General features: G+C 42.9%; 1 protein-coding gene and 1 long non-coding RNA gene across 2 annotated transcripts; one reads left to right on the top strand and one right to left on the bottom strand.

The window, feature by feature from the left end:
* Positions 1–57: 57 nt before the first annotated feature.
* Positions 58–21,721, bottom strand: DDB2 (damage specific DNA binding protein 2). Its single transcript, XM_081240567.1, has 10 exons — positions 21,377–21,721; positions 20,106–20,239; positions 19,501–19,692; positions 4,686–4,831; positions 3,292–3,391; positions 3,022–3,199; positions 2,551–2,693; positions 883–1,047; positions 691–736; positions 58–389 (listed from the first exon to the last, which is right to left on the bottom strand). Exons 1-10 carry the CDS (start codon positions 21,501–21,503, stop codon positions 340–342), a joined length of 1,281 nt encoding a protein of 426 aa, XP_081096693.1. The 5' UTR covers positions 21,504–21,721; the 3' UTR covers positions 58–339.
* Positions 1,044–3,507, top strand: LOC308620681. Its single transcript, XR_014016354.1, has 2 exons — positions 1,044–1,800; positions 3,313–3,507. It is a non-coding gene; the product is annotated as an uncharacterized lncRNA (long non-coding RNA).
* Positions 21,722–22,729: the final 1,008 nt, after the last annotated feature.

The following is a 22,729-nucleotide window of genomic DNA, read 5'->3' as shown; positions in this document are numbered from 1 at the left end:
GGTATGGTTTTATTGGCCATGTGAATAGTGAACACATCGAAGACCACTACTTGATCCTCTGCCACTGCATGTCAGGAGGAGAAAAGAAAAGCTTGGCTCCAGCCTAGATATAGCAAGGACCCTTGGGGCAGCTGGGTCGCCAACTCTGGAGTTTCTGGAGCTACGTCCGGAACAGTACATGCCAGTGTCCCAGTCCCAGTGTCGCAGTCCCAGTGCCCCTGCTCCAACCCTAAGGACTCGGATACCTCTGGCCCTTTAACACAAAGCCGCCTCTTCTCGCAGAACTTGTTCTCATGGGGCTCCAAGCCCTTGCTTGGCCCCCACCTTCATTAATGTCTCTCATTTCCGCTTCCCAGCTTCCTCCTGGCTCCAAATGAGAATGTGATAACCTAGGAGGAGTGAGACCAGTCTGACTCTTACCGTCCGTTATCAGCCTCTGAAAACTTGGGGCTGGCGTGGGGAACCTAGGACTTGGTAAGGAGATACCCGGAAACTGGGCAGCAGCCAGGCATTGCTGTGACCAAGACAAAGCAAGAGGGATGGAGGGCCTAGGCCAAAGAGCCCGCTGTCCCCTGGTCATCATCTTTACTGACTACGACCCTGGGGTGAATGGAGCAGCACTAAGCTGAGGTTAACCTGCCCTGAACCTTGGGGAGTAGGGTGGGCTTTACCAGCCTGAGATTCACTCACCCATCACAGAGGCCAGTGTGTCCCCCATGGGATTGAACTCATTGAGCTGCAGAGACAAGGGGATAAGCATGAGGAGGGAATGAAGGTACTGGGAGAAGGGCACATAAGGATTAATTTCTGGTCGTTTTTGATCCAGTAAGGTAAGGTGAATCCCTGCTTCCTCCCATTATTATTTGAGGGCCCAAGCCTCACCGACATGATACCAGAAGATTCTGGGTCATACAGCTGATACATCATCTTTCCTGAGCTTCCATCAAACATATCAATCGTCCTGAATTCATGGGAGGTGCAACTTTTGAAATTAGGATCTGGGTATCGGCCCACGACAATGAGGTTGTACCGAGGATGCCAGGTTGCCTAGGAGATGGAGAGGCAGGTCACAAGAGTAAACGCAGAACACTGTCAAGAGGGACATCAAAAGTATCTTTGCCACTAACAACAACTGTTAATACAATTGCCAACAATTTAATAATGGAGATAAGACCTACATGAAACAACAAGAATGGTTTTCAAGTGCGTGTGCATCTACCGTTGTAAATTTAAAATCCCCAGCTGGCCTCCCTGACCCTTAGGACACCTTCAGGCCTTCTCTCTCCTTTGCATTTCCTGAGATCATACCAACTGATAAATGTTTTAACATCAGCCCGACCCAGACGTGAACCAAAGAGGTAAGCTACAGACAAAGCGAAAAGCCTCTGGTAAGCAAAACCAAATAGGACCTAGTAAGCTCTGAAGTAGTCCCGCTACTCTCCCTCCTCCATCAACGTCAATGAGTTGAGTAGAAAATGGCTGGTGACTGAAAAAGGGGAGGACACCTGTGTTCCTCAGATCACCCTGCTCAAAACAAATCTGGCAGCCATTGGAATGGCAGCACTTGATGGGATTTTCCCAAGAAAGCTTTTAAAGGAAGTTCTGAAGGAGAAAAGACATGGTTAGCAGGAAGGAAGAAGTGCTACCAGCAGTGGCTTGGAAATAAGTCACAAACAGGTCGCAGCTGGGATGCTGTTGGTTGGGCTGGCTGGATACCAAGTGGGAGATAAGGAAGGATCAATGGGGAACACCAACTGCTAAAGGACCCTGATGTTACTGAGAGCTTGGATTTGATTTGAGGTACGTGGGGGCCGCTCTACTACCAAGTCATCACTGTTTACCGAGTACTTACTAGGCGCTAAGCATGTTGCCACGTGCTTTAAGTATAAGGATTTATCCTCACAACAACCTTGTAAGGCAGATACTATTATTCGCTTTTTATAGACCAGGAAACTGGGATCCAAAATTTGAGTAATTTGCTCAAGGATTCTAACCCCGGGGTTGTCCGCCTGCCTGAACTATGCTATACTGACTAAAGAAGTACAGGCATGAGATCTGGAGGTCTGAAGAGGGGCGGTGGTTCTAGAAAAGAATATATACTAGCAAAGCAGAAGGACTGGCAGAGTTCAGACTGCTTGGGGCATGAGCAGGAAAGAATCACAGGACTCGAAGACTGTAAGCCTTAGGGACTGAGGCTAGAGAAGCCGCTAATGAGGGCTAAGGTTAACTTGCAGATCAGCTGCACACACAGGTAACTGAAACTAAGGGCAGAACAGAGGGTTAGGATCTCAGAAAGTGCCCACAGTGAGATCTGGGCTGCGTGGAAAAAACTCAGGGAAATAAGCTTATCAAAGAGACATGAAGAAAACTCAGCAAAATGGGATCACAGAGCAGGACAAAAGGTGGAGAGAGAGCCAGAGAATAAGAGATTGCTTTGTGTCCGCGCAGGAAGAGGTCTAGCATTGAAGGCTTCTGTATCTGCCCCCTCCTCCCCACCCTGGTAGACCTGATCCATCCCACGATCACAGCTCCCTTCCCTCCATTACTTACCTTGATGGGTGTCAGGTGCTGGAAGTGGCGATGAGGGTGTGGGATCAGGCTTGGGGGGCAGTCCCACTGGGAGGCAGAGTAAACCCGGATCTCACTCTTCTGGTCAGTGGTCAGGAGCTGGGCACCGTCGGGACTGAAATGAGCTGGCAAAGTGAAAAGCCCCTGAGCTCAGGGAACCACGGGCCCCCTGTTGTCCCGGCCCTCACAGGCCTCTTGCAGGGGCACCCTCCCTCCCTCTCCTTTCTAGAGACAGGTGGAAGGGAGGTGACTCTGGGCTGCGAACAAAAACATCCTAGAGGCTCAGCAGCTGATAGGAGCAGCTAGAGTCAGAAAGGCTTCAGGATTTCAGCTTGGCCGATGCTATCTGGGGTATAAAGGTTTGGCCTAGTGGCTTCTACACTTTGAGGGAAAACCCCTGAAGCGGTCAGGCCAGCAGGGTCTGCAGGAAGGACGAGGTCTGGTATATCACACCTGCGTTGACGGGATGCCTGTGCAGCAGCGAGTAGAGGAAGCTGGATTTCCCTCTAACCTGGCGCAGGTCCCAGATTTTCACCGTTTGATCTACGGAGGCTGTGGCCAGGAACCAATCACAGCACGGGTTCAGGGCCACGTGGGTCACTTTCTTTTTGTGCATTCTCAGATTCCAAAGCTGCAGAGAAGAGCTTGGTTCAGGTGGAGGGCGCAGAACCGAGGCTGGGGGTCAGGGAGGGAAGGGGAGGACCTGGGCTCCAGAGAACGCACCTCCCTGCCGTCCATGTTCAGCAGGATCACGTTCCCCACGTTATCTCCTGTGACCACCACTCGGCTTTTGACAGACACATCCAGGCTGCAAAACCAGAAGCTGGAGGGAGAGACTGTGCTGTAAGATTCTTGGGGACAGAGGCAAGTTCCATTTATTCCCTGTTGCAGCTCATGTATAGTAGACAGTCAATAAATATTTGTTGAATGAATGAATAACTTGTCATGGACTCCCAGTGAGGGGCACTCAGACTTGTCTACCAGCCCCACAGAGGTTATGGGGGTGGTGGGGCTCAGAAACCTGTCCAGTTACTGCTGGGCCCAGGATCCTCAGCTACTCAGAGTCCCTGAAGCAGCCAAAACCAGAGCCATAACGCAGGTCCCCAGGCAGGCTTGCCCCCTTCAGCCCTGGTCCTGAGGAAGACTCAGGTATCGCTTTCTCCCTTCACCCTCCACCCTTCGTCTGGCCAAAGGAGATGTGACACACCAAACAGGGACTGCCCAGCTCTGTTCCTCACAGCTGGCTAGAAAGGAACTTCTGCCCCCTTCTGAGCATTCAGGGGGAAAGGCACACACAACTCAGAAGCTGTATCTTGCTCTTTTGTCCCTCGGACTACATGATATGAAGAGATGGGGTTGGAGGGTGCTTCAGGGATCCCGATACCCAGCCAGGAGAGCTCAGATTCACATTTTTTCCCCTCAAATCCTTGCTACACTGCCTTTTGCATCCCTCGTAAACACCTTTCAGGGGGAGGGCTTCTTGTGGAAGAGTAAGTCCATTCTGTCACCTGTCCTATCGCTCTTGTATTTCTTACCCCTGTGGGGCAGCCCAGTGCTAGTTAGACCCCCACACCCCCAAATACTTAGGGGGCAGAGTCATGTCTCTGGCTAGAAATCAAAGTGACAAGCATTTTGTAATTTCTCCAGCCACTTGCTCTTGGGGAGTCCAAAGTGCTTTATGGACATGATTATATCCATTTAAGCTTCCATCAGGGAACTGGTCAGGTCATTACATCCTAGTGAATGCAAGGAATGGAATCTTAAGTTCTTCATTCCTGCTCCAGGCTTTAAGTGGCTTTCTAGGCAAATGCCATGTTGACTTGTCCAGTGAGAATCAAGGTCTAGTCTAATACAGGAATGACTGACAGAAGAGCTGAAGCTTCCCATGCTGAGAAAAGCTGAAGCTCCAGAACCGCTCCCTGAAGCAGTAACCCACCTGGCCCAGAGTAAGAGCAGCTAAAGAAAAAGTCTGAGAGAGAGGGAAGCATGGAAAGGAGCTAACACCTTTCCTTTCTTCCCTGTGCCAGGTTTGGGTAAAAGAAATGGGACCTGGATGCTCTCGCCAGAACTACACCGAGAGCCTAGAAGCCCTTTCCCCTCTGAGTTAAACTACTCACTTGCAGGTGCCTGAGCTGGCAAAAACTCGGAGGGTGTTGCCTTTAAAGTCTTGCAGCCTAGTTGTTCCCTCCATTGAGGAGGTGAAAAACTGGTTGGTATTGAGAGGGTTAAACTTCAGCCCAGTGATGCTCCCTCCAGCTCCAATCTAACACAAGGAAGAAAAAAGCCAGTGAGTGACAACGGCCCAGGAAGAGGACGAAGCCTGGGTGCACATACTCTGCTCAGACACAAGAGCCAGCCAGACCGCACTTGGGGCCAGGCCAGCTTAGATGCCTAGACAGTAGGATGCTCTCCACAGTACTGTTTCTTAAGGTTTTAGTTTTAATTTTATACTTTTTAATTAACATACAGTAAATTTGTTGTTTTTGGTATACAGTTCTATGAATTTTAACACGTGTAGATTTGAGTAACCACCCCCAAAATTAGGGTGCAGGACAGTTGTGTCACTTCCCCCAAAATCCCTTGTGCTCTCCCACTGTAGTCCCATCCTCCCCCCCGCCCCGACTCCTATCCCCTGGCAACCACTGATCCCTTCTCCATCACTATACAATAGTTTTGCCTTTGACAGACTGTCATATAAATGAATTATACGGTATGCAGCCTTTTGAGACTGGCTTCTTTCATTTCACTCAGTGTAATGCCCCTGAGTTTCATCCAACTTGCTGTATCTATAGTACATCCCATTTTATTGCTGAGTATTCCATTGTGCGGATATACCATAATCTGTTTAGCATATAAGTGCTCTTTTCAGAAGAGCTTCAGCTTGGAACAGTGGCTGGGTTAGGAGGGCTGATGTCAGATCTGAGCTCCTTCCTGTTTTTTCCAGACATCTCAGACAATGATGATGAAAATAATCATGATAACATCAGTAGCATAACCTTATTAAGTGCTTATTATATATCAAGCACTGTTTTAAGAACTTTACATCCTCAAGGCTCCTCCTCCACTTCTCCCGTATGCTGTTGCTGTCCCAGCCTTAGTTCTACAAGGCCTCTTACACAGCATCCACTTAACTCAATCAGCATACTAACGGGCACTTTCCATTCCCTCTCTGAAACATTCTCACTGATGCCCATGGTTCACCAAACCCTTGCTGCTGTAAGATAATCTGCTCCCACTAGCTGAGTTCTATGCTTACGAAGGGTTAGTTGTGTTTGTTCTTAAACCTACATATGCCAGTTGTAGTTTGTATTGTCATCATGTGACTTAATTTACATGATGTGATTTATTAAACATTTAAACTTTAAACACTTAAAACATTTCATCAAACATGTAATTTGGGCTTCCCTGGTGGCACAGTGGTTGAGAGTCCGCCTGCCGACGTAGGGGATACGGGTTCGTGCCCCGGTCTGGGAAGATCCCACATGCCACGGAGCGGCTGGGCCCGTGAGCCATGGCCGCTGAGCCTGCGCGTCCGGAGCCTGTGCTCTGCAACGGGAGAGGCCACAACAGTGAGAGGCCCGCGTACCGCAAAAAAAAAAAAAAAAAAAAAAAAAAAAAAATGTAATTTAATTAAACTGATGAAATATGTGCAAAAAGGAAAGACTATTGTTATTTCTGTGAAATCCATATGAACGCTTTGGAAAAACTAGATAAAAATGATTTGCTAAAAATAATAGTTGTTGAATTAAGCATGGGTGAGATACTTATAAACAATTAGGGTGGGAAACTAATAAAAATTTTAAAAGAATCTGCAATCAGATTGCTCCACAACTAATTTTAAATTATGTCTCCACTTTTGGGGAATGGAAACTAGACCCTATAAAAAAGGCATCATGGATATGGGTTATGTAAGACCAGGTGAACCCTAATCAGTCAACACTTACTCCAAGAAAAGGATTGGCCCTATGTCAAAGCGTTAGTAATAAACACACGTAAACAGTTTAAGGTAAAACGCATGAGTGTTCTAGCAAGGGTGGGCTAAATGGTTATGACCAACTCTTGCACTGAGAAGGACTAACCAAACCTGGACAAAATAGGAAAAAGAGATATGTTTGAGACTTCCAATTCCAGGGATGGTGGGTTAGCTGGTGTCAGGCCAACCTTCTGTCAAGAAAAACTAGAAAAGACAGATAAAATACATGTTTTCAAAGGCAAGTTTCTGAAGTCAACGAAGAGCTATCAAGGCATCAAGGACTTGAAGTCCAGCCTCCTAGAGAGAAGAGAAGCAGAGAGGTACGCCTGACATTGCGATGCTGCTTTTCTTCTTGAGGCGTTATGCAGATAAGAACGTGGTGGCTGAGAAGCTGAGCAGAGGTTCTGTCAGTCTCAAGAGGGGCAGAAACTGGAGTTCAGACCTGTCAAGGAGGAGAGGTCTTGGAAAAAGCCCGGCTTTTAGTTAGGATCCCCGAAACCCTAAAAATAAGAGCAAATTGGAAACAGACCATCCCTCACAAAGACTGAAGTCCAGATTCAAATCATTTCAATCACTGATCAGATTAAGATGATCTGATTCCACCTGACCTGCCTGCCAGAGGAAAAAAAATTCTTTCTGGAGGAAAATAACAGCACTCAAAACTTCAAATTATATCTCTACAAGTTTTTATATGCAATATTTTGCATCAAATCTAAAATTATCCAGAATATCAAATAACCAATAACTAAGAGAAAAAGCAATAGTTGAAAGACACTCAAAGGAGATCCAGGTATTGGTGCTATTAGACACAGGCTTTAAAATAATTGTAATTAGTATACATTTAAAAAATAGACCTAATTTAAAAATGGACAAAGGGAATTCCCTCGCGGTCCAGTGGTTAGGACTTGGCACTTTCACTCCCGTGGCCCAGGGTTCAATCCCTGGTTGGGGAACTAAGATCTGGCAAGCTGCACAGTGCAGCCAAAAAAACAAAACAAACAAACAAAAAAAGGACAGGATTTCAACAGACATTTCTCCAAAGAAGATATACAAATAGTCAGTGGCACATGAAAAGATGCTCAACATCATTAGTCATTAGGGAAATGCAAATCAAAACCACAATGAAATACTATTTCACACCCACTAGGCTGGCTATAATCAAAAAGACAATTACAAGTGTTGTAAGACAGCCTATGGAATGGGAGAAAATACTGCAAACTATATATCTGATCAGGGGTTAATATTAACAGTATATAAGGAACTCGGACAACTCAGTAGCAAGAAAACAATCTGATTAAAAATGGGCAAAGGATTTGAATACACATTTTTCCAAAGAATACATACAAATGGCCAACAGGTATATGAAAAGGTGCTCAACATCACTAATCATCAGGGAAATGCAAAACTACAATGAGATATCACCTCACACCTGTTAGAATGACTATTATCAAAAAGACAAGCGAGGGCTTCCCTGGTGGCGCAGTGGTTGAGAGTCCGCCTGCCGATGCAGGAGACACGAGTGAGTTCGTGCCCTGGTCCGGGAGGATCCCACATGCTGCAAAGCTGCTGGGCCCGTGAGCCATGGCTGTTGAGCCTGCGCGTCCGGAGCCTGTGCTCCGCAACGGGAGAGGCCACAACAGTGAGAGGCCCGCGTACCGCAAAAAAAAAAAAAAAAAATAGACAAGCAATAACAAGTGCTGGCCAAGATGTGGAGAAAAGGGAACTCTTGAATACTGCTGATGGGAATGTAAATTGGTAGAGGCATTATGGAAAATACTATGGAGGTTCCTCAAAAAATTTAAAATAGAACTACCATATGATCCAGTAATTCCATTTCTGGGTACATATCAAAAGGAAATGAAATCAGTTTCTCAAAGAGTTCTGTCCTCCTGTGTTCATTGCAGCATTATACAGAAACAACTTAAGTGTCTGCTAATGAATGAATGGATAAAGAAAATGTGGTATGTGTGTGTGTATAAATGGAATATTATTCAGCCTTAAGAAGAAGGAAATCCTGCCATCTGCAACAACATGGATGAACATGGAGGACGTCAGACACAGAAAAACAAATACTGAATGATCTCACTTACATGTGCAATCTAAAAAAGTCAAACTCACAAAGGCAGAGAGTAGAATAGTGGTTGCCAGGGGCTGGGGTGGGGGGAGGGGAATGGGGAGATGTTTGTCAAAGGGTACAAAGTTTCAGTTATTCTTGAGATCTAATGTACAGCATGGTGACTATAGTTAATATACTGTACTGCATACTTGAAATTTTCTGAGTAGATAAGTGTTCTCAGCACGCATGTGTGCGCGCACGCACACACAAAACTATGTAAGGTGATGGATGTTAATTAGCTTGATGGTGCAATCATTTCACAGTACATACATGTATTAAAACATCACGTGGTACACCTTAAATATGTACAATTTTTGTCAGTTAAGTATTGGTGAGGATGTGGAGGAATTGAAGCCCTCCTACATTGCTGGTGGGAAAGTGAAATGGAGCAGTTGCTTTGGAAAACAGGCAATTCCTCGAAAAATTAAACATAAAGTTACCGTATGACCCAGGAGATATATACACCCAAGAGATATATACTCAACAGAAATGAATATGTTGATGTACAAACTTGTATGCAGATATTCATAGGAGCATCTTCATGAGAGTTAAAGAAGCTAAAAATCAATGATGCAAACATCCATCTCAAGAAGCTGTAACACAAACAAGCTAAAACCAAAGAAAGTAAAAGAAAAAAAGAAAAGAACAGAAGTTAATGAAATAAAACAAATACACTGTGGAAAGAATCAACAAAGCCAAAAGTTGGTTCCATGAAAAGACTAATATAATTAAATGGATAAATCCCTGGTGAGAATGACCAAACAAACAAGAAGGCACAAATAACCAATGTAATGAATGGAAAAGATTATCAATATAAATCTTAGACATTTTAAAAGATAATAAGAGGACATCATAAACAATCTTCTGGCAATAAGTTTGAAAACTTAGAGTTAATAGTCAAATTCCTAGAAAAGTACAAACTTGCCAAACTGAAAAAAGATGAAAAAGAAAAATCTGAATGCTCTGGTATCTATTAAAGAAATTGAGTCACAACTAAAAACTTTCTTGCAAAGTAAAGTCCAGATCCTAATGGCTTCAGTGGTGAATGTACTAAATATTTAAGGAAGAAACAATCTTTTTTTTTAAACTTTATTTTCAAACTATCTCAAACTCATAGAAGAGTTGCAAGAATAGCACAAAGAACTGTTTTTCTGGAACCATTTGATAATAAATTGCCAACATGATGTCCCATCACACTCAAATACTTTATTGTGTACTTCCTACAAGAATATTCTCTGACACAGCCACGGTAAAACCATAAAACCACCAAAACTTAGTGGTATCTAAAGTAGTTCAAGCTCACAGAAGCAGAAAGTAGAACTGTGGTTGCCAAAGGCTGGAGGGAAGGGGAAATGGTGAATTGTTATTCAGTGGGCACAGTTTCAGTTTCACAAGATGAAAAAGTTCTAGAACTCTGTTGCAAAACAATGTGAATATAGTGTTAGTACACTTAAAAATGGTTCAGATGATACATTTTATGTTATGTGCTTTTCCCACAATTTTTAAAAGAAGCAGTATCGCTTGCTAGAAATAAAACTGTAAAGTAAAAGAGTGAAAAAAATATTTAAATGAAAAAATCGACTATAACTAATAAACCAAAACAAACAAAAAACAATCAGTGTACTTTACCACATTAATAGAATAGAGGAAGAAAATCACTGCTGACCTCAAGAGACAAAAAAGTATTTGATGAAATTCAATTATCATTCACGATAAGAGCTTCTGGCAAACTACGAATAAAAGAGGGACTTACTTAATCTGATAAAAGGTATTTAAAAACAAGTTTTAAAAACAAACAAGCTCTTAGGTATATACACAAAAGAACTGAAAACTGTTCTAACAAAAACTTGTACATGAACATTCATGGCAGCTGAATCATAACAGCAAAAGGCAGAAACAATCCAAATGTCCATCAACAGACGAATGGTGAAACAAAATTTGGTGTATTCATACAATTGAATATTATTCAACTACAAAAGGAATAAAGGGCTGATACATGCTATAACATGGATGAACCCTGAAAACATTATGCTAAGTGAAAGGAGTCAGACCCCAAAGGACAAATATTTATTGTATGATTTCATTTATATGCAGTACCTAGAATAATCAAATTCAGAGACAGAAAACAGATTAGTAGGGTTGAGGGGAGGGGTAATAAAGAGTCATTGTTTAATGGGTACAGAGTTTTATTTGGGGATGAAAAAGTTCTGGAGATGGATAGTGGTGATGGTTGCATAACAATGTAAATGTACTTAGTACCACTGAGTTGTACGCTTTAAAATGGTTAAAATGGTAATTTTCATGTTATGTATATCTTATCACAATAAAAAGTAGCAGAAACCTTATTTAATGACAAAAAATAAAAGCCTTCTATAATCAAGAATAAGACAAGGATGTCTGTTATAGCCAACATTCAACAAAGTAGTAGAGGTCTTAGCCAATGGAATAAGGCAAAAAAAGAAGTGAAAAAATGGTAAAGTAAGAAATCAAACTCTCATTTATTTGTAGATGACAAGACTGTGTAGGAAAAAAATTTAAATCCTCAGAGAAACTACTAAAATTAGTTAAGTATGAATTTCTACTTCCAGCTATGATGGAGTGTCAGAAACCAGATATATCCTCCTGCCTTACACAACTAAAAAAAAAATGAAAAAATACATGAAATGAGTTTTCAGACACTGGGCAACAGGCAGCACAAGACAAGAGGGAAAGAAATGAGGTAGCCCTGCAATTGTCCCAGCTTACTGCTTGGAAAGAGTATCCAGGCTGCAGCACAGGGAGGGAGGACCCAAACAGCCTAATAGTCTCATTAAGCTGAGGTGACAATTTGGGAAAGCCAACAGGGCAAGAATTTGTGGGGGAAAATGCTGGAGGGGGAGATATACAGAGAGAGCATTCTGGAGATTTTCAGAGGGGTCCCCTCAGGCCTTGGAGTAAATATTATTGGGTAAATGTGTATAAGGAAACTACATAAGGCTGAGGTAAAACCACCAGAAATGAATAGAAGGAGAAATCCTCAGAACAGTCTGTATTCTCACCATCCAGAATGAAAAAATTCTTAATATACAGAACATTGAGTAGAGTCCTCAGAAGGGTACTGCCTCAGGGTGAGGTCAACTCACATCTAAACTATAGGCTGCCTTAGACCCATGCTAACTGGAGTAGGTTGAATGATGGTCCCCAAGATGTCCATGCCCTGATCCCTGGAACCTGTGAATATTACTTTAGATGACAAAGGGACCATTTTTAAAGCAGCCAAAAGAAAAAAAGAAAAACCACATGAAGAGGAACATAAGAATGAGAGCAGACTTTGCATCAGAAATTATCTTTAAAGTACTAAAAGAATAAAAAAAGTCCCATGAACCTAGAATTCTATACCCACCAAAAATACCTTCAAAAAAAAAAAAAAGGAGGGGGGTGCAACATAAAGACTTTCTCAGACAAACAAAAGGAAAAAATGCATCACCAACCAACCTACATTACAGGAAACGTTAAAGGAATCTCTTCAAGCAGAAAGAAAATGGAAAATGTTACCAAAAGGAATTCTGGATCATACAAAGGAATGAAATGCCCTGGAGATGGCAAATATGTGGGTAAATATTAAAGTTTTTTTCTCATTTAAAAAATATCTTGGGACTTCCCTGGGTCCAGTGGTAAAGCATCCACCTTCCAATGCAGGGGACACGGGTTCAATCCCTGGTTGGGGAACTAAGATCTCACATGCCACGGGGCAACTAAGCCCATGCGCTGCAACTACAGAGCTCGTGCACCTCAACGAGAGAGCCCGCCTGCTGAAAACTAAAGAGCCCACGTGCTCTGGAGCCCACATGCCCTGGAGCCTGAGCGCCACAACTAGAGAGAAGCCAACGTGCCACAACAGAGCCTGCACCGCAATATCTCGTGTGCCTCAACGAAGATCCCGCATGCCCCAATTAAGTCCTGACGCAGCCAAAAACAAAATAATAATAATAATAAAGAAAGTAAATATTAAAAAAAATTAAAAATTAAAAAGATATCTTTAGGGACTTCCCTGGTGGTCCAGTGGCTAACACTCCACGCTCCCAATGCAGGTGGCCTGGGTTCGATCCCTGGTCAGGGAACTAGGTCACATGCTGCAACTAAGAGTTCGCATGCCGCAACTAAAGATCCCACATACCACAACAAAGATCCCATGTGCCACAACTAAAACCCAGTACAGCCAAATAAATAAATAAATATTTTAAAAAATAAAAATAAATAAAAAGTATCTTTAAAAGATACCTGCCCTGCAATCCAGCTATTCCACAACTAGGTATTTACTTGAGAAAAATGAAAACATATATCCACACAAAGACCTGTACATGAATGTTCATAGAAGCTTTATTTGCAACAAAAACTGGAAAAAGTCCAAATGCCTTTCGACAGGTGAATGGATAAATAAACTGTGGTATATCGATACACTGGAAAACTACTCAGAAAGAGAAAAAAATACTGATACATGCAAAAATGTAGATGAATCTCAAATATTTATACTGCATGAAAGAAGCCAAAAAAAAGAGTATATATTGTATAGTGCCATTTATATAAAAGTCTTGAAAATGATCAATAGGGATAGAAAGTGGATCAATGATTTTCAGGTGTCAGGACAGAGGGAAGAAAGGGATGGATTACCAAGGTGTGTGAGGAAACTTCAGGGGTGATGGATATGTTCATTATTTTAATTGTGGTGATGGTTTCATGGTTGTATACATATGTCAAAACTCATCAAATCGTACACTTTAAACATGTGCAGTTGATCATATATTAGCTATATCTCAATAAAGATTTAACAAAAAACAAAAACAAAAGATAATTGTGTAAAGCAAAAAAAAATGTAGGGTTTATAACATACGTAGAAGTAAAATGTAGGACAATGACAGAAGAGAGAAAACAGAAGTAAATATATAGTTGTAAGAGTCTTACAGTACATGTGAAGTGGTATAACATTATTTGAAGGTTCTCTCTTACATTAAAGATGTACATTGTGGGGAATTCCCTGGTGGTCCAGTGGTTAGGACTCCTCACTTTCACTGCCAAGGGCCCAGGTTCAATCCCTAGTCAGGGAACTAAGATCCCACAAGCTGTGTGGTCAAAGAAAAGAAATGTACATTATAAACCCAAGAACAACTACTAAAAGAGAGAAAAAAGAAAGGAAAAGAAGTGTAACTAATAATCCAATAGTGGAGATAAAATGGAATCATAAAAGGTACTCAACCAAAAACAAGACAAGAAAAAAAGAAAAATGGAGCAAAGCAATGGGACAAATAGAAATACAAGATAACAGACTTAAACCCAATTATATTTATAATCATATTAAATGTAAATGGTCAAATGGTCCAATTAAAAGGTAGAGATTGTCAGATTGGATTTTTTTTTTTTTTTTGGCTGTGCCACCATGTGGCTTGTGGGATCTTAGTTCCTCAACCACAGATTGAACCCGGGCCCTCAGCAGTGAAAGCACCAAATCTTAACCACTGGACCACCGGGGAATTTCCCACAGGTTAACTTTATTTTAAATGAAATTTTAAAGAAAATTACTGAGATATTGACATATAACACTGTATTAGTTTTAGGAGTCCTAACCACTGGACTGCCAGGGAATTCCCAGATTGGATTTTTTTTTACATGCTATCTACAGGAAACTCATTTATATACAAATACACAAATATATTAAGAATAAAAGTATGAAAAAAGATATACAATGTAAATACTAATGATAAAAAAGCTGCAGTGGCTACATTAATATCAAACGAAGATTTCAGAACAAGGAATATTACCAGGGGTAAAGGGAGACATCTCACAATGACAAAGTTGTCAATTCATCAAAATGACATAATTTTAAACGTGTAAGCACCTAATAACAGAGTTTCCAAATGTTGAAGCAAACACTAAAGGAAAATAGACAGAACCACAATTTTATAGTTGAAGATTCCAATATTCCTCTCTCAATAATTGATGAGACATAAAATCAATAAGGATACAGAACATTAAAAAAAAGATACAAAACATTTAAACAACACTATCAACCAACTTAACCTGACATTTAGAGAATAATTCACCCCAAAACAGGGACTTCCCTGGCAGTCCAGTGATTAAGACTCCATCCTTCCACTGCAGGCGGCATGGGTTCTATCCGTGGTCGGAGAACTAAGATCCCACATGCTGCACAGTGCAACCATAGGAAAAAAAAAAAATTCACCCAAAAACAGCAGAATACACATTTTTTTTCAAATGTATATGGAAAACTCACTAAGATAGTCCATATGCTCAGCCAAAATACAAATAAAAAATGTAAAATGAGTGAAATCATGTAAAATGTCTTTTGTTCATAACAGAATTGAACTAGAAATCAATAACAGAGATATCTCAACAATGCCCAAATATTTGGAAATTAAACAAAATACTTCAGAATAATCCATAGGTCAAAGAAGAAATCATAAAGAATTTGGAAAATAATTTGAACTGAATGGAAACAAAAACACAACAAAATCTGTGAGATGCAGTTAAAGAAATAGAGGGAAATGTATAGCATTAAATGGTTATATTAGAAAAGAAAGGTCTCAAATAAACAATTCAAGTTTCTATTTTAAGAAACCAGAAAAAGAAAAGCAAATTATACCCAAAGTGAGCATAGGAAAGAAAATAATACAACAAAAATCAACAAAAAAGAAAAGAGAAAAACAACAGAGAAAAAAATCAATGAAACTAAAAGCTGGTTCTTTGAAAATATCAACAAAATTGATAATCCTCTAACAAGGCTGATCAGGGAAAAAAAAAGAGAAGACACAAATTACCAATATCAAGAAATATGAAAAAAAAAAGAAATATGAGGGAGGACATTACTACAGATCCTATGGGTATTAAAAGGATAATAAGGGAATACTATAATCAACTTTACACCACTAAATTCAAAAATTTAGATAAAGTGGACAAATTACTTGAAAGAAACTACCAAGCTCCTTCAAGAAGAAATAGATAGGGCTTCCCTGGTGGCGCAGTGGTTGAGAATCTGCCTGCTAATGCAGGGGACACGGGTTCGGGCCCTGGTTTGGGAGGATCCCACATGCCGCGGAGCAACTAGGCCCGTGAGCCACAACTACTGAGCCTGCGTGTCTGGAGCCTGTGCTCCGCAACAAGAGAAGCCACCATAGTGAGAGGCCCGCGCACCGCGATGAAGAGTGGCCCCCGCTTGCCACAACTAGAGAAAGCCCTCACATAGAAACGAAGATGCAACACAGCAAAAATAAATTAATTAATTAAAAAAAAAAAAAAAGAGGGCTTCCCTGGTGGCACAGTGGTTGAGAGTCCGCCTGCCGATGCAAGGGACACGGGCTCGTGCCCCAGTCCGGGAAGATCCCACATGCCGCGGAGTGGCTGGGCCCGTGAGCCATGGCCGCTGAGCCTGTGCGTCCGGAGCCTGTGCTCAGCAATGGGAGAGGCCACAACAGTGAGAGGCCCGTGTACCGCAAAAAAAAAAAAAAGAAATAGATAACCTAAATTGCCTTGTATCTATTAAGAAATTGAATATATAGTTAGAAACCCTCCAACAAAGAAAACTCCAGGCCCAGATGGCTCCACTAGTGAATCCTATGAAAAATTTAAGAAAGGAATAGTACCAATTCCATACAACTTATTCCAGAAAATTCAAGCGGAGGGAATACTTCCCAACTCTTTACATGAGGTCTACATTACCCTGATACCAAAACCAAAGGCATTACCAAAAAAAGGAAATATGATATATATTTTAAATTTTTATTTATTTATTTTTGGCCATGCCCAGTAGCATGTGGGAATCTTAGTTCCCCAACCAGGGATCGAACCCGCGCCTCCTGCAGTGGAAGCATGGAGTCTTAACCACTGGACCGCCAGGGAAGTCCAGGAAATAAGATATTTTTAAGTGGTCGTCATCTGGTACAAGATGACTAAACTAGGATATGATCTAATAAGTAAAATACAACAGATTCTAGGATAGAATATTTACAAAAAAATATAAGTAGAAGAACGGATGTGTATAACAGTATATAAAGACGCAGATAAAGATGCCCCAAATGGGGATTTCAGGTAATAGTTACTTTGTTCTTTATACTTTTTTCTGTGTTGCCTGAATTTCTCACAATGAGCACAGGTCATTTTTACAGTGAGAATAAAATAATCTTCATTTTGAAACTGTAATACATGTCCCCTCGCCAAGGGCCTGAAAGATTAAGATCAGAGCCAAGGTCAGATGACTAAAGAAATGAGAAGATGAAGCACTGCTGCTCCCTCAGTCACTGCTCTCAAATCAACTTTCTGCTGTCAGCACCTGGGAGTAAAAACAGGCAGTTCTCCAGACCACACACCCTTCTCCTGCTACAACCTAGCTCCCTACTAGTCACAGAGTTCAAATACCCAGACCAATCTCCACAACAGTGTGTAAGGAAACTTCACTTAAATGCACATCATAATAAAGGGTGATATAAACCAAAAGCAGCTTCAGCCTGACACAAGTTTAAAGCAGTTATCATTCCCCTTTTAGTCAGGAAACTCTTCCCCTAGGACACTCTTAGGCTGTTTCTTAAATTTCTCTATTCCCATGTCCTGGATGCCTAGGAAAAAAACCAATCTCCTCCTGCCTGAGCTCTGGGTTCTGACTTCAACTTAAGGCTACCCCTCCTGGGGGTCCACCTGTCTTACCAGCTGGGTAGACAGACCACCAAGTAATCCCCTGGCTGCCTTTCTTTGGGCTTCAGGCACTTATTTTCTTGAACACTGATCTCATACCTTGAATCCTAATCTTCGAGCCTGCCTAACCTGGCCTTTTCTGATGAGCTGCTCTCCAAACCCTCCACTTAAAAGAACTCATGCTGGGTTTACCTTTGGCCTCTAAACCTGAGGTAGAAAAACAATGAGCTAAAGCAGAATCCAGTTCACAAATGTGTTTTGTTTAGCTACAGAGCATGTTCAATTTCATTTAGTTCCCAACATTAAAAACCAGGATATTTTAAATTGAAACCCTTGAGTACTGTTGGCGGGAATGGAAAATGGTACAGCCTCTATGGAAAACAGTATGGTGCTTCCTCAAGAAATGAAAAACAGAGTCACAATGTGATCCAGCAATTCCACTACGGGTACATAACCAAAAGAACTGAAAGCTGGGGCTCGAAGAGGTATCTGTACAACCGTGTTCACAGCAGCATTATTCACAAAAGCCAAAAGGTGGAAACAACCCAAATGTCCATCAGCAGATGAATGGATAAACAAAATGTGGTACATACATACAGCGGAATACTATTCAGCCTTAAAAGGGAAGAAAATTCTGACACATGCTGCAACATGGATAAAACTTGAGGACACTGTGCTAAGTGAAATAAGCCTGTCACAAAAGGACAAATACTGTCTGATTCCACTTGTATGAGATACTTAGTCAAAATCATAGAGATAGAAAGCAGAATGTGGTTGCCAGGGTCTGGAGGGAAGGAGGAACGGGGAATTAGTGTTTAATGGCTACAGAGTTTCAGTTTTGCAAGATGAAAAAGTTCTGGAGACTGGTTACACAAGAATGTAAATGTACTTAAAGCCACTGAGCTGTACACTTAAAAATGGTTAAGATGGTAAATTTTACATGTGTTTCATTACAATTTTTAAAAGTCAGAACATTTCAGTCCTCATTTGAAAAAATCAGATCTGATACCTCAGGACCTAGATTCTCACCTGTCAACCATCTCCAATTTACCACTAACCACCATCCTACATCATTCTTTTATCTGTCTGGCTTCTTTAGGCATGTGAATTTGTGGCTCCTGCTCTAAACCCAGAGCATCACCTTTCACAGTATAGCCCTCCAATGTCAGTCCCCAGCTGGGCAAGCCAAGGGTCTTGTCTTTGGTGGAGGGGCCAATACCCTCACCCCTCAGCGACTGATGACAAACACTAGCACAATTAAGACCATCCCTAAAAAGCTCTATGCCAAACCTTGCCCCAAACACACTCTCCCTTTCCTCCTTTTCTCTCCATTTATCTAAATATTCTTCCTCACTCCTCACTCATCCATGAAACCTCTGTTGACTCTAGTTCACAAGAGGTTCTTCCTTCTCTCATGTTCTGTAGCATTCAGCATCTGTACTGCTGTATTGTTAGTTATCTTGTAGGCAGACATCCCACCTATCCAGTTATACTCCAAGCCCCTCATTCATTCAACAAATACAAAGCAGCTATCTAGGCCAAACATTGTTTTAGGTACTGGGGAAACAGTGGTAAATCAGAAAAACAAGGTCCCTGCCATCATGGAGCTTACCTTCCAGTGGGTATAAAGACATACAAATAAGTAAAACATTTCAGGTATTGATAAACATTGTGGGGGAAAAGTGAAGCAGGATAATGAGATAGGGAGTCATTAGTGATTAGGCAGAGCGGTCAGTAATAGCCTTTTTGAAGAAATATATTGAGCCGAGACCTGAATGATAAGAGGGAGCCAGCCATGAGAAAACCATGGGAAAGAGCACTCCAGTCAAAGGGAACAGCAAGTGCAAAGACTCAGTTTCAGGAATAGAAATAGCGAGTATGGCTAAAGCATAGGAAATGAGGAAAGACAGTGGTACAAGATGAGGTCAAGGAGGTAAGAAAGGGCTTAGATTCTAGGTGGTTTACGAGGGTGATCAATTATTTCATACTTTCTAATATTTTAAGGGCAGGCGTTCAATAAAGAGTTGAGTATCATCACCATTGACTCGTTTGAAAATACCCACAGTTATTTTCGATCTCAAGTATCTCCTTGTTACCGGATGACTTTTCATCCCTTCAACAAACACTTCTTCAGCACTATTGTCTGGCACAGGGAACTGCTCACCCCTTTAATGAAGGTGGGTTTGTCCTTCATGCCAAAGTTCCAGAGCAAGATATCTCCCCCTTTGGAACCCACAGCCAGGGTGCTGGGGTGAGTTGGGTGCCACGCCAGGGATGTGGCCCTCCTGTCAAAAGGGGCAGCCTTTTGGAATATCCGGTAAGAAGCCAGAGAGTTCAAAAAGGACTGCTGGAGACCCTGATACAGAGAGAAAAAAATTAAGTTGAATTGAAACATAAGGGTAAATGGCCAATCTCTGACTCCCGCATAGATAAGTGGGGTCAGGCCCTCCCACTGAAGGAAAAATAACTGCCTGACTCTGTGCATAAAAATAGTTGCAATATACATGATCTAATCATGGAAAGCAAGGAGGCAGGGTGCATTCCTGCTGGGACCCCCTACAGCATAGGACTTCTGCATGGCTGAGTGCCCAGTAGGCACTTCTACATGGCTGAGTGCCCAGTAGTCACCAAGGTGGGGGTGATCTGACCACTCTGACAACCCACTGAACCAACCCAGCATCTAATTTTGGACCATCCAGCAGTAAAAAAAAAAAAAAAAAAAAAGGCACCATGCAAACCCTTGAGCTCTTCAGCCAGGAAACGCCTCACCTGCTGTAGTGATGGCCAGGCAGCTGTGCCCAGCTTATGCTGGTGGAGGGCCCTGACGATGCTGCATGGTGGCGGGACCCGCAGGCTAGCCAACCCCGCCCAAAGGCAGCCTGAGTCAAATCTTCTGCTAGGACCTGCCAAGCAGAACAGATACATATTTTCCGCTCCAATCTCACTCAAAGATTTTTCTGCTGAAACATCCCAAAAAGAACGCCTTGTTGCTTCTTTTGGCATAGCCAATCTCTCTTATCGTCTCCTAAGGTTTTTCTATGTTCTGCCCAGTCTCACCCAGCACAACAAATAAAGTGAGTAGGGATTCAGCCCCTTCCAAAAAACATTCCCCAAAATAGTACTTCTGAAGTGAAACGATGATCTTGCAAGGTTCCTGAGCCAAAGAAACACATGAGAACTGCAGAACTCTTCCCAGTTTGGGATGGACAACTAGTGATAGGGTTGGGTGACAATTTAAAATTATATATAAAGCACAATAAAAAGATTTTAGGACAGCATAGAAGTGACTTTTTGGGAAAAGCAGTTTCTTTAAATCCTATATTAAAATAATGTAGAGGTGACCAGTGGTTGGCCCTAAGTCCAATCTCTTCTCCTTAAAACCAGCAGGATCCATAGGGTCTGGTGTGGCGCTAAATTCGCTAGGCTACTTTTGGGAAGGTAGGTCCACCTAGAATAGGAATAAAGCAACTCTGGATTACCAACATGTATTTGAGGACCTGATCTCTATGAATCCCACCTCGTGACAACCAATTCTTTCTTCTCATGAACAAAAAAACACTTCATCAACAACCCCCTGTCTTTTGAGTTCCCTACATTCCTTATAGCCCCAAGTTCAAGCCCCAATAAACCCCTATGAATGAGTTTTCGAAGGAAGGAAGGAGGGAAATGGAGGGTTCCTGCAGTTAAACCAAGGACATACAGCTAGCAATCGTGACTAGAGAAATTAAGTACACACACCACTAGGCAAGGTAGGATTATCTTAAGCAGTCCTCAGTGTGTAAAAATTCTGGTACAAACAAGGAATTTGAAAAGTCCGTTGTGTCTGTTGTAATGGAGCTCATCTGCCTCTTCCTGTCACCTGAGGGAGGTTAAGCCCAAGCTCTAAGGTGTCAAAGGACCTGCAGACAAAATGCACAGCCTGAGGCGTTCATAATTTGGGACAGCCTCAGGGACCCAGGGGCACCCACCCCCCCACTCCAGCTTCCTGTGTGAGAACCCCAAATTGCGGAATTAATTAAAGCAGCAGGCGCAGGCAGTACCGGGGCCCTTCAAACAGAGCTTCTTGGCCTCGGGCTCCAGCTCCCAGGGGTTTCTGTTCCTCTTGCTCTTGGGGCGCACAACCACCTCAGGGGTCTTCTGGGTTTCTGGGCGTTTCCTGGGAGCCATGGCGTCCTCCGTGCGAAGGGGTACTATGCCTTATGCCGAGATGACCGAGGAAAGATTGAAAAGCTTCTGGGGAAAAACAAGGCGGGGACCAGAGAACCCGCTGAGCCACAGGTAGGCCAACTAAGCCAACTTCCCGCCAAACAGGCTCACCGGGAAGGCGGGGGCGCGCGCGGAGAGATGGGAAGTGTGTGAGGGGAGCACCTCATCCGCTCCCCAGAGAAAAGGGATACCGCCTACGTGTTGGCCCTGAGCTAGTCCAAGTCAGCTGACCTGCCAGAAATAAACATGGCCGTCGGTGCTCGGCCTCCCAACTTGAAGCCTCTTCAGACGCGGCGCTGCCAGGCCTCGGGGCCCCGCCCACCGCCCCAGACCGGACGCTAATCAAGGCTTCGGCTCCGCCTTCTCCGCCTTCTAATTGGTCACCACGCCCTATCGAGTTGTGTGATTGGATGATCCGTACAGTTGGCGTGAGTAGGCTTTATAGAAAGCAAGCCGCATCCCGGCGGTGGAAACCGAGCTGATTCTGCCTGCTGGCTTTGCGGTCGATGTTGATTGCTTATACTTCTCCAGCTTTACCGAATCCCAGCGTCTCTGTGGAGAGTGGTTGAAACTCGCAGCTTTTAATTAAAGTTTCCCCAAACCTGCTTAGTGTCCTCCTAAGGAGCAACCCGGGGCAGCGATGATGGGCCGGAGAGCGTGCGGCTAACTGCCCAGGCTGAGGTCTTGTGCCAAAGGCCATTGCAGTGAGCCTCATAGGCCTCCCACCCGGCCCGACAGGAGACAGTTCTGATGCACCCCGCTTTCTGCGTCGAGCCAAGCAGGAGATGGGGTTGGTCGGGAACTGCTGGTCCTTTCCTTCCATCGTCTAAGTCAGGTGCCAGGTGCTTTGGGAGAGTGGCAGGAGACAAAATGCATTAATGGTAGATCCTGCATTCAAGGAGCTTTCAGACAGGTAGGGACAGAAGAGAGTGCCAAAAAAAAATAATAATAATAACTCTTGGAAAGAAATGATTGCTCCAAAAGAAAAATTGGAAAAAGCTTTCCTGATGGGAAGATCAGCTCAGGGTGTTAGAAATGGCAGCCAGCAGGGGAAAGGGCAAGCTAATGGCTTCTCCCCTGCAGGCCTGTAGCTGTGTTTTCAGACCTGTGATACAGAAGCAAGCTGCCCTCTCCCCCTTACTCAGACCAGCCATTTGTTTCACCTCAGCGGGTGCTCATTTCTGGAG

Source organism: Mesoplodon bidens (assembly GCF_964165515.1).
Source record: "Mesoplodon bidens genome assembly, chromosome: 7".
In the NCBI taxonomy this organism is placed as follows: Eukaryota; Metazoa; Chordata; class Mammalia; order Artiodactyla; family Ziphiidae; genus Mesoplodon; species Mesoplodon bidens.
This window is presented reverse-complemented; position numbering and strand designations above follow the sequence as displayed.

Bases quoted from the DNA above. Each gene is read 5' to 3' on its own strand.
- DDB2 (XM_081240567.1), bottom strand. From the start codon at position 21,503: ATGGCTCCCAGGAAACGCCCAGAAACCCAGAAGACCCCTGAGGTGGTT. The intron at 4,832-19,500 runs GTGAGCAGTTCC...TCCTTGTGTTAG, and splicing joins AACCCACCTTCATTAAAGGG to ATTGGAGCTGGAGGGAGCAT. The intron at 2,694-3,021 runs GTGTGATATACC...TCACTTTGCCAG, and splicing joins CAGGCATCCCGTCAACGCAG to CTCATTTCAGTCCCGACGGT.